The sequence below is a fragment of the Solanum stenotomum genome, chromosome 4 (assembly GCF_019186545.1).
Source record: "Solanum stenotomum isolate F172 chromosome 4, ASM1918654v1, whole genome shotgun sequence".
Classification (NCBI taxonomy): domain Eukaryota; kingdom Viridiplantae; phylum Streptophyta; class Magnoliopsida; order Solanales; family Solanaceae; genus Solanum; species Solanum stenotomum.
In genome coordinates, this window is record NC_064285.1 from 57,913,837 (window position 1) to 57,931,819 (window position 17,983).

Consider the following 17,983-nt stretch of genomic DNA (forward strand, 5'->3'; position numbering starts at 1 on the left):
ATTAGCCGATAGAAAAAAAGGAATTCCAGTTAATGATTTTGATATTAATGTTAATGAATCGGTAGGGGCTTCTAACATGGTTCAAGGAACATTAGATCCTTCTAACCCCGGTGGTCACTAACACAACGTAAATATACGAAGGAAAGAGATCGCGAAAATTTAGCTAAAATAGTTTTTGTTTGTGGTTTGCCTTATAGTTTTCCTTCACATCCCGATTTTATTGAATATATTCAACAAACTTATAATCCTACTTATAGAGGTTTTTCAAGAAATACTGTTAAATCTGATGTTTTTGTATATCAAGGTAAACATTGTCAATATCTTCATTGTATATTTAGCATATTAGATTGTAGAGTGTCTATAACTTCGGACATGGGTCGTGGTATTAATGGACGTGATTATTTAACTGTTACAACACATTGGATTGATCATAACTGGAATTTGCAAAAAAAAAATCTTAAGTTATAAAGAATGGGTAGAGAAAAAAACTGATGCATATTTAGCTTCAAATATTTTGAGTGTTCTAGATTATTACATGCTTATAGATAAAGTAATGTCTGTCGCATTAGATAATGCATCACAAACGCTGCTAGTATGTTAAAAACTAGATTATGTCCAATTGATGTTAATTCTTTTCATGTTAGATGTGTTGCACATGTATTAAATTTAGTTGTACAAGATGGTATTTCATTAATTAAATATGGTTGTATGAAAATTGAATATGTTGTTGCCTGGATATTTTATGCTCATAGAGCTACTAGAATTAGGGAATTTAATAAGCGTTGTGTACTATGTGATTAGCCACCAAGACATATTAAAACAAGGTGAAATTCTTTTTACGAAATATTTTCAGTTGCTTACGAATATAAAGGACCCATACAAATGGTGTTTAATGCTCTGACCCATTAGAGAGAATTTTTGAAGAAGATTGGGAAGAAACTAATAGAATTTTTATGATGCTACAACCATGTTTTCTGAAATTTTTATCCTACTATTTCATCAGTATTAATAAATATTTGTGTTATTTCAATTCAATTTTCTAAATACAAAAAAATTGAAAAATTTAGAGTTGCAATTTAATGTATGATTGAAAATTTTAAAAATATTTTTTTCCTATTCCTCAAATTTTTTTAATTGCTACTTTACTTCATCCTGACTATAAATTACGAGGCATGCAGGGACTTGTTGACACTTTTTATGATACTTTAGAAATTTACCGGGAAAAAAATCCAACTTGTGAAATGTGTAAGTCTAGCATAAAAGTAGAAGCAAAAATTTTGTATGAAAAATATAGAACTACAGGAGGAGAAGTTGGTCAAACTTCTAATCCCCAGAGTAAAGCTCGAATTTCAAGTTATATGCGAGGTTTTGTGGTCTTAATTCTACTAACCGTGATGATTTTGAAGAATATATTAATCAATCTTTAGAAATAGTGGAAGACGGAGATGGCAATGAAGAATTATTAGTATGGTAGAGGAGGCGGAGCGTTGCATTTCCAATTTTGAGCAAAATGGTTCGTAATGTTCTAGCTATTCAAGCTTCATCAGTTGCATCAGAGGCTGCTTTTAGTGCGGCAAGGTTTCAACTTGATGATCATAGACATTCATTGGCGGAAGAAAGTTTGGAAACATCAGTTTTATTTAGAGACTGGGTCAACGCCGAGAGTAGGAATTATAATTTGCCATAGTTAAGTTCCAAACAAGAAGCTTGGATTAATGTGGTAATTGGATCTAGTGATGATGAATTAGAGTCGCAAGAGTTTCTAGCAAGTTTGCCAACATCGGAGAATGTTATCGTCGATATGATGTGACAATTAGAATTGAATTTTAAAGGAGAATACAAATATTAGATTACATCCGAGAACTAATTGAAACAGAACCCTTCCTAGAAGGTGGCTGCGTAAATTAGTTACTCATCTAATATTAGTTTTACATATGAGAACTTATTGAAACAGAACCCTTCCTAGAAGGTGGCTGCATAGATTAGTTACTCCACTAATATTTGTAACTTCTAAGTTGCAATTAGATTTTATTGAATAAATTTGAAGGCTTTATTCAAATCTTTTTTTATATAACTATTGTCTTGCATTTTAATTTTAATTTTAAAATACTAACTCCACTAATATTTGTAACTTCTAATATTTTTTTTTTTGTATTAAATCAAAACAAAAGACTACATCACTATTTCAAGTTAAATTCTTTTAAAATATTTAAAATACAAATTTGAAATTTGAAAACTTAAGCATTTTTTATTAGCTAAACATATTATTGAAAACTAAATAAACTAAAAATGTTATTCAATAACATATAATTTCAATACAAATAAATAAACATATAAAAATAAATAAAAATCCCACGTCCCGTCCCACCAAACTCCGTCCCATCCCGTATATATAGTGGGTCGAGATGGGACGAATTTTTATCCCCCCAATCCCGGCCAAGGCGTCCCCTGTCTCGTCCCGTCCCCCAATCCCCATCCCCTTGCCAGCCCTAATCCCGAAGTCCCCCAACCCGCGAGAATTGACGGGACCGGGTCCGGCGAGCCGGTTCTCGAATCGGCCGCGGGCCGACTCAGTCTCCCTTCCAGCCCTAACCCTCCTCTTTACACCAAAAAAAGAAAGTCTTCATACAACGCCATTTAATCTTTTGCACTGATTCTGCAGTATTTTCCATACACCTCTGGTTTTTTTCTCTCCAAATAGTCCACCATATACAAGAGGGTATCATGCTCCACCATTTCTTCTGGCTCTTACTCCCCCCTCTTCTCACCCAGACTAGAAAGGTAGTCTTTCATCCACTCCAAGGAAAATTTAATATAAAAAAATCTGGTCTAGTTAATATTTTAAAAACTCTCTTTTGTTATTTCATGAGAAGTGTTCTTGCAACCGAGGGTAAGGTAAAAAGTGATGACTTTGAAACTGAACAATTTTTACCAAGTTAAATAAAGCTTAACCAAGAAATAATACACCAGCAAGAAGAAGGTTCAAACAAGTTTAATGACAGATAAATTTTATCTCAAGAGCGAGCTTTGTTTTCAAGTCATTTGGTTAGCATTTAGCTCTACCATGAGTTGCAGGAAAAGAAGAAAATTGCAGCATACTGGAGAACTTACAAATCAGACTTACGGCCCAATTGTTTTTGGGGTAAAATAATTTGCACTGAGTGAGAATCATTGGTATTTGGAATTGGGTGGCTCATAATAGCAATAGCTCTTGCAACTTTTCCAACCTTTCTAACCTGCAATAATATGCTCTGGGTTTATTAATTAATCAAAACCACTTAAAACAATTATGGCAGACATTCCAATAGTAGGTAGTTTGACATCTCCTAAGCAACATTGTCCATGACTGTGATTTACATGGAGAATGGCCTTTCCTTTTTTGACAAGTCAAAAAATTTCATTCAACACCAAATTGGTGTAAGAATTATGCGCAAGATGTGTACGTGACTCTACTTGAGTTATCCGTTGTCTTCCACCAAGTTATATCAAAACCTTCCGTATCACATGGTATTTTCTCCTTGTACTAATAATGACCGAATTCAAAGTGAAATAAGACAAGCTGGCTCTATTATATTTAAGAAGTCATTAAAGTTATCAGCTAGAGCATTTATTACCTTGTTGGTCAAGTAAGAAGGATCACATACAACTTTCTTGCACTTAGCTGTCTCTCCTTCTGAAGTGACACCACAGACCTTTCCTTCTTCATCAAACTCTACCTGGAATTTGAGACATTGTTTTGAGGACATAACATGAAATTAAAGATACCTTTTATACTCGGCCAAAACAAGAAATATAAACTTTACCTTGCATTCAGGTTTGTTCAGCATATAGGTCCCACCATACACAGCACTAAGTCGAGCAAATGCCTAAGTTAAGAAAAATGCATACCAAATCGAAATGATTCAATCTAAAAAAGAAAAGCTAATAAGTTCAAGAACCTTTTAAGATGATGGAGGATGACACAATAACAAAAGCAGAATATACCTGGGGAAGCTCTCCTAATCCATATAAAGGGTAGATATATGGTGATCCTCCTTGAAAACGTGCAAGAGACTCAGCATACAGCTATCACATTACATGAAACAAAAGTTAGAGATAAGCACATGGAACTTTAAACACCACTAGCTGGAGAATTTAATTTGGTTCACCTTCATCCTCTTCACTGTATCCAGTGCAGGTTTGTCTAAGTAACGGTCATCTCTGTGTAATGCCAATGCATGACCAATGAAGTCCACAGTGTTTTCATCAAGACCATATTTTCTGATAAAAAGAAGAATCATCATAAGCCCCAGTTTCTATAAATAGATAACAATTTATTATTATAGGCAATGCCGACCAACACATTTTGACGCCAACTTCTACCAACTGACAATTTCCAAACATAAAAAATCATTAAGAAATCACATAGAAAGTTCAAATATTAGAACTTCAACAATTTCTTATCTTCTAACCATCAGATACCCTAACCACTATAGACTTCAACAATGTCTTATCTTCTAACCATCAGATACCCTCACCACTATAGAAGCATGATAAGAAAAATGAACCTCGAAAATTCAACCACAAAAACTAGCTCATGATGTAAGGATTGATAAAACTATATTAAGGAAACAACAGCCAATTCCCTCAACTAATGTGGAACACACACTAAGAAAGCACAAGACAAACCACATATTTCATAGGCACCTTCCATTGATTTACTCAGTAGTTTCTCTTTTTCTATTTTTGATACCAAATTTTACTTGCTTGTTTCTTCTAACATAACTCTTAATAACAGGTAAAAAAGACAAAATCTAAGAGAATTTAACAACGATTATCTCTGATATGAAAAGCCTCAACTAACATATGAAAAGAAATAAGAGGAATAGAAAGTTCAAGTCAGGAGCATACGTGATAAGCTCTCTTGCTGTCACTCTTGTTAGATCCAGCCCCTCATGTGTCTTTGGATCACTCTCCTTATAATCCTGAACATAGATGATGAACTTCCGAGCACGGCGTTTCTCAAAAATGCCCATTAAAGGAGATTTAAGTGCCTCCATATCAGTGGCAGGCACCTTGTGGACCTATTTTATCAAGTAAATGAGAACTTTAGGTTAGAGCAAAGAATAATCTTGAAACTAAAAGCTGACACCTTGCAACAGCACCAAAAGAGAGAAGTGTACCTTTCCTTTATTATACACAAAGCTGCCATCAACAGCTTTGAAGTATAAATATTTTGTGACATCGGTGTGGATTAGAACTCGTACAAGTGCATCATTAGCCATAATGAACTGCTCCAGCCAATAAGTTAGAACACCACCAGTACATTATCAAAGGATTTCCATTAAGCAGATTGTCAAAAAAAGGAAAAAGGAAAACCTTAGGTATCATGTCAACATTATAATCTCTGCTAGAACCCAATTGAGTTGGAGGCTTGTCACTTCCCCTGAACCTCTTCCAGAGCTGGAAAGCAGAAAACTCAATCAGACAGATGTCAGAAACAGAATGTAACAATTGTTAACTATTAGAGGAACCCTACCTGGACAAGATTGAGAGATGTCGATTCTCCTCCATAGTAGTCATTCCTGTCCATGTGCAGGACCTATAGAGTGTGAAGCATATCTCTTAGTAAAAAAACAAATAAAGACATCAAGAGAAAAAGATAAATAGCATTCATAGAGTTTATACCCCATTATTTCTATATATTGACATCCACGCATACAAATTATTTGGAATTTTGGACTAAAATTATCCGTTATGTAAGGGAGTTGTTCATTTTGGTCCTTCAAATATAATCTGAGCATTTTTAATCTCTTAAATTTGCTCAAGTGGAGCAGTTTTGGTCTCCCTAACATGACAATGTTAAAAACTAACAGCAAGAACAAACTTTTGTCTCTTTCTCGATTGATGCACATTTTATTTCTTCATTCTTATGATTAATATAGTAGTAGCTATTTATATCAGAAGACAATCTTTAGAATGCAACAATCTGTCCCACTCAAAAATACTAACCATTTTTCCTTAAAGGGCAGTAAAATGGCCTAAGGTGTGACACCGATACCACAACCTTAGAAAAGGAGAATGAGTTTGTCTAATGGGTTTTATATTTTACAAGTCACATCGGTGTTGCATGGGTTTAAAACCATTACTTTTAAACAGGTTCTGTTAAGCAGATCAAAAAGTCACTTTAGCAAAGTTAAAAATGTTCAGAACCAAAATGAACCTACTCCCATAGATAAGTGACAATTTCAGCCCAAAACTCAAATTAGGCTCAGCCCAAAAATTTACATCACAGAGCTACATACAACTGAGTAGGCTCAGCAACCCAAAAAAGAAAACCTATTGTCCTATCTCACCTTACAAGGATCCTAAGATGTCTACAGTTGCTACAGGGTTATCTTTATATTCTAAACTACACCAATAACAAAAAGTGATAATGCAGTTCATTTTAATCCTATGCAAAGTGTGAGAAATATAGGAAAAGAATATTATTGAATTGTTGTTGTGTCTACATTATTACATTGAGACCCTATTTATAGACCCTAGAATACAATCCTTTACCAAGTAGGATACTATTTAGTATTTTTATTTCTATTTCTATTCCTATTCCTATTCTAATAGGATTGTATAAACCTATTCATATTCTAACACAAAGGATTACTGATACTTTCATAACATCTTGAATTTCTCTCCTTCTAAATGGTCCACCATATCACTGCTGGGACAATTCTCCATCTGTTTTTGTCTATGCTACCACTCACCTCATAGTTCCAGCTTACTAGAGCCTGACCTGCAATTTTAGGCATGGTCTACCTTATGCCTCTGAAACTAGTAAACAAGTTCCATAGTTGGCTAACCAGTTTACAGTGTAAAAATAGATGGTTGATTGTCTCTGCCTTTTGCTGACAAAAAAAAGCATCTTGGACACATTTGTATGCCCCTCTTCATGAGGTTTTCTTGAGTTAGAGCAACCTCTTTCACTACCAGCCAAGTGAAGACTACCACTTCGTAGGGAATTTTCACTTTCCATATAAGCTTCAAGGGTAAGAAACTGATTTGAGACCCCATTTGATTCAAACTCTTATAAGTAGAGCCGACTCTTTTCTTCTTCAAATTTCTTCTTCCTCTGTATCTTTCTCCTTCTTCTTCTTCAGACTTCAGAATTACTTCTACCACTATTTTGTCTTCATTGAAGTTCTAGACTTTTGGTATGTACTATCTATTTCAGTTTTCGAATTGAAATATTTGTGAATTAGTTATTGCTAATTTGCTATTGAGATTTTGATTATTTATATATACAATTAATTTTGGTATTAAATGGCGCTGCACTTCAGAAAGGCAAGCGCCTCGCCGCTCACCTTGCCTTATGGAGAGGCAGACCCTTGTCGCCTTTTGCCGTCCAAAACTGATGTATAGATATTGATATTTACCAACCTCTACGGGAGGTGGGTGGGGATCAAGAACGGGAGGTGAGTGGGGATCAAGAGAAGGAAGGCCGGGCATGTCTCTTTCAATTCAGCAAAATGGATGGCATGTAGCAATTTCGGTCAGATTAAGAACTTAAATCAAAATACTTAATAGCATGGCAATGCATTCATACAAAACTTCTACCCTGAGCACACACAATCGAAATCAACGAGTGGACTTGAAATCATAGATCCATTTTGTGATCCACACGACTCAGACAAGAATCCTATATATTACCCACCCAGTGTTGTTCTGATTGAATTTCAAAGATTTTTAATCCCTTAACTTTCTTAAAGTGGAGCACTTTTGGTCTCCCTAACATAACAATGATAAATCAAACAGCAAGAACAAACTTTTTAACAGATTTCAACTGACAATGTTATCTCTTTCTCGACTGATGCACATTTTATTTCTTCTTGCCTTCTTCATTTCTTTCGATTAATATAGTAGTAGCTATTTATATAAGAAGACAATACTTCAGAACACAACAATATGTCCCACTCGAAAATAGAAATCACATTTCCTTAAAAGGGCAATAAAATGGCCTAAGGTGCGACAACACAACCTCAGAAAATGAGAAAGAGTTTGTCTGATGGGTTTTATATTTTACAGGTCACATGGGTTTAAAACCGCTACTTTTAAACGAGTTCTGTTAAGGAGATCAAAAATCACTTAAGCAAGGTTAGGGATTAAAAGTGCTCAGGTTATATTTGAAAGACGAAAAATGAACCTGCTCCCCTAGGGATAATTTTAGCCCAAAACTCAAATTATTTGGTCTGCTGTTTTATTACTTGTACCTCACACACAAACTATTAAGACAAATTCCAAACATTTCCCAAAAGCAGCAAGTTTTGATAGAAGTTTTAACTTGCATAGACTTAGGGTTTAGTTGATGGGTTTCAAGTAAGAACAAGTAAAACTCATTGAACAAGGGATTCTACTTATAACAAGTGATGAAGCAAACTACTGGATCAATTATCAAATTAACACAAAATCGCAGCAGATAGACAGTCACGAAAGCAAGTAACCGATCTCGATGTAATCAAAAGCTATATATAAAGCTAAGTCAAGGAAAAGTAGTTAAAGTGAAGAGAAAAACCTTAAGACCATCAACAGAGAGAAGACCACTGAGGATACATTCCTTGAGGCCAGTGCCAAGCACAATAACATCATACTCTTCATCCATCTTTTTCTTACATGGAAAATTCGATCTATGTTCTTACACNAATTTAAATTTTTGATATATGAGGTTACCTTTTACTGCACTTATTATACTTTTTTTTTATGGGTTGTATAATTCTATCATCTGCTAAGTATATATCTATGGGTGTATCTATTTCTTCTCTAAAACATGTTTTTATTAGTATTTCTGTTCCTCCTAAATGTACATATTTAATTGGATTTTTAGCTTTAATATCTTGTATTTAATTTGTCGTTATCGATTTTTGTGATATTGAGTTAAATATATTCCGAATATAATTTGTTTAATTTTCTTCTTAATTTTCTTATCTTTCTACTAGTATGATTCTTCTTATATTTCTTTTCATCCATGGCTCTGATAAAATCACTTAAGTAAGGTTAAGGATTAAAAGTGCTCAGGTTATATTTGAAAGACGAAAATAAACCTACTCCCTTAGGGATAATTTTAGCCCAAAACTCAAACTATTTTGTATGCTGTTTTATTACTTGTACCTCACACACAAACAATTAAGACAAATTCCAAACATTTCCCAAAAGCAGCAAGTTTTGATAGAAGTTTTAACTTGCAAAGAGTTAGGGCTTAGTTGATGGGTTTCAAGTAAGAACATGTGAAACTCATTGAAAAGGGGATTCAACTTATAAACAGGTGCTGAAGCAAACTACTGGATCAATTAACAAATTAACACAAAATGGCACCAGATAAACAGTAACGAAAGCAAGTAACCGATCTCGAAGAAATGAAAAGTCATATATAAAGCTAAGTCAAGGAAAAACAGTAAAAGTGAAGAGAAAAAACCTTAAGACCATCAACAGAGAGAAGACCACTGAGGATACATTCCTTGAGGCCAGTGCCAAGCACAATAACATCATACTCTTCATCCATCTTTTTCTTACATGGAAAATTCGATCTATGTTCTTACACATATCAGCGCCAAAGAGAGGAGTAGAGTTATAAAATGGTAGGAGATGAAAACAAGTATTGCTTTGATGATGATTGATGATGAAACACCAGCAAAAGGGTTGTCAACTTTTTTTATTTATTTAGTCAAAAAAAAAAAATGTTAGAAAGTGTTATGACATGTGGATGTCTTGATATAGTATGTGTATAGTGTGTGTATTGTAATGTTGTAGTGTGAAATTTGTGTACAGTTTGTGCAAAGTAATGGATGGCTTGTTTATGCCATTCATTGTCTCCTGTACATGGCCTATAAAAAGGCTTATTACTTCATTTGAAGGGATAACCAAGAAGTAATAGATATAGTACATTCTCTCTCTATTGTTCTTCCTTCTAGTTTTATTACGTTATTTATTTTATAACACGTTATCAGCACAAGACTCTGCTTACTCGAGCTACTCTAAATAGATAAATAGGGTAAGGATATTATTTTTCTAAAAATAACTTGAATTTGTTGCCTTGGATATATCGGGTAAAGGATACTCGTCATGGATACTAGACGTTGAAATCCACCTGGATGCGATGGGTCTGGGAGACACCTTCAAAGGTACTAATAAGGCATCTAGTCATTATTATTCATCTTATGTATGGGCTCAACATTATCTTCAGTGATAAAGTTTGCTTCTGGATTATTATCACCTTTTTTTCAAGAATGCTTGATAGAGCTGAATGAGACGCTTAGATGATCGACAGGTACGTTACCAGTGCCCCATTCTTCCACAGGCACATCATGATTGGTTCAATTTGAGATTACTAGACTTTAAAAGTATAACTGAATATAATTCTTCCATGTATAGAATTATATCACAGTTAAATTTATGCGGAGAAGATGTCACTGAACATGCTAAGCTTGAGAAAATATACTCCACATTTTCTCCCGCAAATATGCTCCTACAACAGCAATATCGAGAAATGGATTTTAAAAAAATATTCTGAATTACTTTCACATATTCTTATTGTTGAACAACATAACGACCTATTGATGAAAAATCATGAAAGTCGACCTATTGGTTCTATGCCACTCCCTGAAGTGAATCAGGCAAATTATCACCAGCGAGAAAGAGGTCGTGGCTTCGATCGTGGCCGTAAAATAAATTATAATCATGATGGTTGTCTTGCACCAAAAAATAACCAGCAGTATAAATGGAAGGATGAAAAACAAGAAGTGATGCAAAAGAAAATTTTAGAAAGTGTATGTCATAAATGTGGAGGAATGGGGCACTGGTCACGTACCTGACGATCATCTAAGTGTTGTGTTCATCTCTATCAGGCATCCCTGAAAAAGGGTGATAATAATTCAGAAGCAAACTTTATCTCTGAAGATAATGTTGAGCCTATACATAAGATGGATAATAATGTAGAAACAAATTTTATTTTGGAGATAATGTTGAGCCTATGCATCTGGATGTATTCTTTGTATTTCCTGAAGGAATAACGATCAGTGAAGAGATTGCGATATTCTAGATAATTTCATTTTTTGTTTGTTTATCATAGTTGGTATGTTTATATTTTTCTAATCTCTGTAAATAAATAATGTTTGTATAAATAGCCCTGTTAAATAGTAATATTTTACTTTGTTTATATCTTTTTTGAAGAAAATATGGATATGCCCCAAATTTCATTTGGATCAATAGTCGATCATGTGGATATTTGTGTAGCTAACAGTGGAACAACACATGCCATATTTAAAGATGAGAAATACTTTTCTTACTTGCTTAGAAGAAAAGCAAATGTTACTACAATTTCTGGTAATTCGAAATTGATGGAAGACTCCGAAAGAGCTACTATATTTCTGCCTAAGGGGACAAAACTTGTTATAGAAGATGTGTTGTTCTCTTCTAAATCCCCAAGAAACTTGTTAAGTTTCAAAGATATTCGTCGAAATGATTATCATATTGAGACACTAAATGAAATGAATATTGAATACCTTGGTATAACCAAGAATGTCTCAAGCCAGAATGTGTTTTTGAGAAATTACCAATATTATCTTTTGATTTATATTACAGTACAATCGAAGCACATTAGATCGTAAACCAGAAGTTTACTGATTTAAATGTGTTTGTGCTATGGCATGATCAAATAGGTCATCCTGGATCAATAATGATGAGACGAATTCTTGAAAATTCAACTGAACAACCATTAAAGAACTGAAGTTTCTTATAAATGATGAATTTTCATGTGCTACTTGTTATCAAGGTAAGTTAATTGTCAGACCATCATCATTGAAAATTGACATCAAATCCCCTAGTTTTTTTTAGAACATATACATGGGGATATATGTGGACATATTCATCCACCTTGTGAATTGTTTAGATATTTCATGGTCCCCATAGACGCATCTTCAAGATGGTCTCATGTGTGCCTTTTATCATCTCGCAACCTGGAATTTGCAAAGTTATTCGCACAAATAATAAGATTAAGGGAGAAATTCCTAGATTATCATATTAGGGTCATTCGCCTTAATAATGCTGGAGAATTTACATCCCAAGCTTTTGATTATTATTGCTTATCAATTGGGATAAGAATTGAACATCCCGTTGCTCATGTTCATACTCAAAATGGCCTTGCAGAGTCATTTATTAAGCGCTTGCAATTCATAGCAAGACCACTACTTATGAAAATGAAATTGCCCACTACTGTATGGGGTCATGCTATCTTACACGTAGAAGTACTCGTTCGTCTTAGACTGACTAATTATAATAAATACTCTATGTCACAATTAGTATTTGATCATGAGCCGAATATAACTCATCTACGAATCTTTGATTGTGTTGTATACGTGTCCATAGCACCACCACAACGTACTAAGATGGGCCTTCAACAAAGGTTAGGCATATATGTTGGGTTTGACTCACCCTTCATAATTCCCCACCTTGAACCATTGACAGGAGATTTATTCACTACTCGATTTGCAGATTGTCGGTTTGATGAAACAAATTTTTCGCAATTATGGGGAGATGAATTTAAAAGAGACATTGCATGGGAAGTTTCATCATTATCTCATTTTGACCCACATTCCCCTATGTGTGAAAAGGAGGTCCTAAAGATCATTTATTTGCAAAACATAGCAAATCAAATACCAGACGCATTCTGATTTGAAAAGGATAACAAAGTCACGTATTCTTGCAGTGAATGTGCCTATCAGGATTGACGTCCTAAAAGGACCCTCTACAAGTGTCATGACTTCTGAATCCCAAATACGCATGAAGCGTGGTAGACCATTGGGTTCAAAAGACAAAAATCCTAGAAAAGAAGCGCAAACAATAATAAAGATGACACTATAAAAGGGTCTCATAAATAAGTTCAAGATCTTACTAATCCTGATATTCCTAAAGTGATCAATGAATCCGAGACTCAAATGAATGAAGAACTTTCAATAAGTTCTACGGGTGATGGGATAAATTTAGATCGATCAAAAATTATAATGGATAATGTTTTCGCATATAATGTTGCACTTAATCTTATGCAAGACAGTGAAAATCTTGAGCCTAAATCTGTCGAAGAATGTCGATGATGATGTGATTGGCCAAAATGGCAAGAGGTAATTTAATCAGAATTAGACTCACTTGCTGAACGTGAGGTTTTTGGACCTGTAGTCCAAACCCCAAATGGTGTAAAATCGGTTCGGTATAAATGCGTTTCTATGTGAAAGAAAAATGAGAGAAATAAAATTATAAGGTACAAGGTACGGCTTGTTGCACAAGGATCCTCTCAAAGACCCAACATCAACTATGAAGAAACATATTCACCCATTATGGATGCAATAACTTTTTGATACCTCATCGATTTAGTTGTACATGAAAATCTTAAAATACATCTAACGGGTGTGGTTACAACTTATCTTAATGGTTCACTTAATAATGATTTTTTTAATGAAAATTCCTGAAGGACTTCAAATGCCTGAAGCATATAGTTCAAAATCTCGAGAAATGTTCTTAATCAGATTACAAAGGTCTTTGTATGGTTTGAAGCAATCAAGGTGTATGTGGTATAATCGACTTAGTGAGTACTTGAAAAATAAAGAATATATAAATAATGTCATTTGTCCTTGTATTTTTGTTAAGAAAATGACATCAAAATTCGTTATACTTGCCATTTATGTTGATGACATAAATCTCATTGGAGCCTGAAGAGGTTCAAAAGGCAATTGAACATCTAAAGAAAGAATTTGAGATGAAAGACCTTGAAAAAATGAAACTTTGTCTTGGTCTACAAATTGAATATTTAGCATATGGGGTCTTCATCCATAAATCTGCCTATAATGAGAAAATTTTGAAATGATTTTACATGGACAAAGCACATTCATTAAATACTCAAATAGTTGTTCGATCACTTGAAGTGAGTAAAGATCCATTTCGACCTTAAGAAGAGAATGAGGGACCTCGTGGTCCTGAAGTACCATATCTTAGTGTAATTGGTGCACTTAGGTATCTTTTTAATGCTACGAGACCTGACATAGCATTTTTTGTTAATTTGTTAGCAAGATATAGTTCTTCCCTTACACGAAGACATTGTAATGGAGTTAAATATATATTGTGATATCTAAATGGGACCAGTGATATGGGTCTGTTTTATACTAACAAAGATAGTTGCAGATCTTGGTAGTCATGCAGATGCAAGTTATTTATCTGACCCACATAAAGCTCGATCTCTAACAGACTATATGTTCACATACGGAGGTACTGATATATCATGGCGATCTACGAAGCAGCCCATTTTCGCAACTTCTTCAAATCATGTTGAGATAATAGTTTTTCATGATGTAAGTAAAAAATGTGTATGGTTGAGATCAGTGATGCATTTCATCAAAGAAAGATGTGGTTTGAAGTGTGATGTCAAGGTATCCACAATGCTCTTTGAAGAAAATGTTGCATGCATAGCTCAATTAAGAGGAGGCTTCATAAAAGGAGATAGAACGAAACACATTTCACTAAAATTATTCTTCACACAGGATCTCCTGAAGAATGGTGATATTAATGTACACCAAATTTGTTCAAGTGATAATTCAACAAATTTATTCACCAAATTTTTACCAGTCTCAACTCTTGAGAAGATGGTACACAAAATTGGAATGCAAAGACTTGACAATATAAATCGTGGTCTTCATCAGGGGGAGTAAAATACATGATGTACTCTTTTTTCCTTAGTTTAGCTTTCGTCCTATTGAATTTTCCTAGCAAGGTTTTTAATGAGGCAACAAGCAAATGTGTATTTAAAAATATATATACTATGTTTCCTTCGCTAAAGTTTCTTTAGTTAGATTTCATTAAGGCATGGACATCCAAGGGGGAGTGTTGTGAGCACGTGGATGTCTTAATATAGCTTGCGGATAGTGTGTGTATTACAATGTTGAAAGTGTGAAATTTGTGCACAACTTGTGCAAAGTAATGGATGGCTTGTGTATGATATTCATTGTCTCGTGTACATGGCCTATAAAAAGGCTTATTGCTTCATTTGAAGGGATAACCAAGAAGTAATAGATATAGTACATTCTCTCGCTATTGTTCTTCCTTTTAGTTTTATTACGTTATTTATTTTTTAACAGAAAGTGATTTTTATAATTCATTTATTTATATAGAAGTATTATTATGTAATTGCTGATGATCATAATTTCTAGGTTGTGATTTTCACCTTTTATGATATAGTTATATTCACATTTCCACTATCTCTTTATTGATGTTCTACAACCCTATATCTTTCATGTTTATGACATTCTTTGAGTTACTAAATGTATTTTTATAAAGAGAGATCTTGAAATTGTGTCAATTCTTGAAGAGTACAGTTGGGATACACTTGAAATATATGATGGGAAACTTTCTATTGTTCTCTACATTTCTTGTCTACTTTTTGTTTCAAAATGTTACTTGTTAACACAAATATGAAAGGAAGAAGATGTACGTTATGCAGAGGCAAATGCTACGATACACAATTATATTGTTGTGTTCTATTATTCACACATGATGGTATACAAGTAGCCCTATATTAATAGATACAAGCGAAGGTAGACATATAATTACATAAGGAGACTTATTGCCTAGTCATTATTTATAGAATTCTTGTTAGACTGGTCTCAACTGGATGTCTCTCAATATTACTTTTAGCTTAGTTTTGCAACACTTTGTCGACACGAAACTTTAATCGATTCCAATATTATTTGCAAGTGGTGTTTCACTTTCACGCCCCAAATAAGAAGAGGCGCGACGAGCACCTGAAGCCCCAAAAGGTTAAGTGAACCGAAATTGAGGATATTTCTAATAAACATGTTGGATGTCCTGACGCCCAAGAGGTCTCTAAGTATAGCAATCAGAAAACACTAATAACACAGCAATAAGTAAACAACTCAAGGCCGAATTCAGAAAATATTCAACAAATCAGAAAGTCGATAAAGTCGAACTCGGAGATAGTAAATATAAAAGCAAGATCAACAAACAAAATATCAGAGTAAACCGCTAATAACAAGGCCACCAAGGTCATACCCAATACAAGTATATATCACACGTCTACAAGTCTCTACAATAAATAAAATAACGTATAGTCGGGACAAAACCTTGACCTACGTGTCAACTGGACATATTTATAATTTGCCAAAATATTTGTCTCAACGCATTAAAAAAGAATGGAGTTTACTAATCAAAAGCTTAAAATATCAGCCTCCTACTGAAGACGTGAATTCAGACCTCTACTTGAACCTACAACACAAAATGCAACGGCTTCACACAATGAAGGCATCTGTATGAATAAAATATGCATGGTACGTAAGACACGAAAACTATCATATAAACTATTATCACATTGGGCTAATAACCTAATATATATATATTGCCCACGAATTATAACCAGAGGCGAATCCAGGATTTCAAGAAAACGGGTGCACCATTGCTTTAGAATTTCATTTTTTTTTTTGAAAAAACGAGTGTTATTAGTTACTAAAAAAAATTGAAGTGAATTGTGGCTGGCAGGGATTGAACTCAGGACCTTGGTGTTAAAATCTGGCTGTCAAACTACTGAACCATCCAGCAACTTTAAGAACGGGTTCAACAAGTGTGTATTTAATATGTTCTTTAATAATTATACAAGTAATATATCGAGTTTAGTCGGAGGACCAAGGGTTCGGGTGACCCAATTTTTACACATAAATTCGCCACTGATTATAACTCGGTGTTGTAAATGTATAACATCGCACTATTGATAATAGAATCAGTGGTGTATATATATATATGTAATTTCGCTCAATCGACAATAGATTTGGTGGTACATGCATATATATGTCGTATAAGGTCATCTCCCGCCTGCTAATAGCGGAATGATGTGTATATCCCTACTTTATATATATATAAATTAAATATTGTGACTCGAAAGTTCTCTATATATGAGTAACACTTGTTTTACTCATATTGTACTTATAAACTCAATTGCGATCATGAATAGGGCAATAAATTCTTGATATGATGTATGATAAGTTATTCAAGAAATCAATAAAATAATAACTCAAAAATATTGTAATACATACTCTTTATGAATATAATTTTCTCAAGACTCGACTAAAATTATGAAAATTTGACAAACAAGATTTACTCTAACTTACATCAAGGATCGATGAGGTATTGATGTGTCGACTTTATACAGAAATTTGATGTTTTTAATAATGAATGTTAGTTCCTAAACAACGATAGTGTGTTTAATAGTTTTCTACTTTGTTAGACAGAAAATCAGTTAAAGCGGAAAACAAATCAAAATGAAACTAAGTGTTGATAAAAGAGAGCCCTGATGATAGGATAGACGAACATTCACACTCATAGCGGGCCGTCAGGCCGAACGTTAGAAGCTAACAAAAACTATGTCAAAATAGGAGTTTTTTAGGGTTTACTTTATTATCTTGATTTTGAGCGAAGAACATTGTAATGCTTGAACAAGTTTTCATCCATAGTTTTCATTGATTTTTTAAATCAAAGTGTGTGATTGCCTTAACTTTTGTAAGTGAATTCTTATTTAATGAGTATAATTATATTCTTTACTTCAATTATCATGAGTGGCTAAACCCCACAACTAAGGATTGTGAAATCCATGACGACTCAACCTAAAGAGAATTTTTTTGCAGAAAAAAGTTTGTATTGTGATTGTATACCTTATTAGCTCTTTCGTATTAATCGACTTCTAATGGTTGCAAACATTAGATATTGCCCTAGATCTGACTTGTTTGAGTAAAAAGGTGTAAAACCTGTAAAAAGAGATAATGACAAGGATTAGTTTGTTCCCGGCAGACACATTTGTTATTAATTATTTTGTCCTTCGGGATGGCTCAGTTGGTTTGGAGGGTGGTTATATATAGATGACCCGGGATCGACCCCCCCCTCAATGCCTTCTGAGTCGAGCTTGTTGCAT

The 17,983-nt window shown here is 34.0% G+C and overlaps 1 protein-coding gene across 2 annotated transcripts in view; it reads right to left on the reverse strand.

Moving 5' to 3' along the window:
- The window catches only part of LOC125861838 (guanosine nucleotide diphosphate dissociation inhibitor 1-like), an 18,819-nt gene extending 9,193 nt beyond the window's left edge, over positions 1-9,626 (reverse strand). The window contains exons 1-10 of one of the 2 annotated variants that reach the window (XM_049541720.1): positions 9,443-9,626; positions 5,519-5,581; positions 5,359-5,442; positions 5,163-5,270; positions 4,891-5,063; positions 4,149-4,260; positions 3,985-4,065; positions 3,804-3,866; positions 3,615-3,716; positions 3,112-3,236 (exon numbers count right to left, since the gene is read on the reverse strand). In XM_049541720.1, coding sequence (XP_049397677.1) covers positions 3,112-3,236; positions 3,615-3,716; positions 3,804-3,866; positions 3,985-4,065; positions 4,149-4,260; positions 4,891-5,063; positions 5,163-5,270; positions 5,359-5,442; positions 5,519-5,581; positions 9,443-9,529 — 998 coding nt within the window. In that variant the 5' untranslated portion in view covers positions 9,530-9,626. Of the gene's footprint in view, positions 1-3,111; positions 3,237-3,614; positions 3,717-3,803; positions 3,867-3,984; positions 4,066-4,148; positions 4,261-4,890; positions 5,064-5,162; positions 5,271-5,358; positions 5,443-5,518; positions 5,582-8,545; positions 8,666-9,442 lie in introns of those variants that run through there. The other variant, XM_049541721.1, reaches the window with a different exon arrangement.
- Between the last annotated feature and the right edge of the window lie 8,357 nt (positions 9,627-17,983).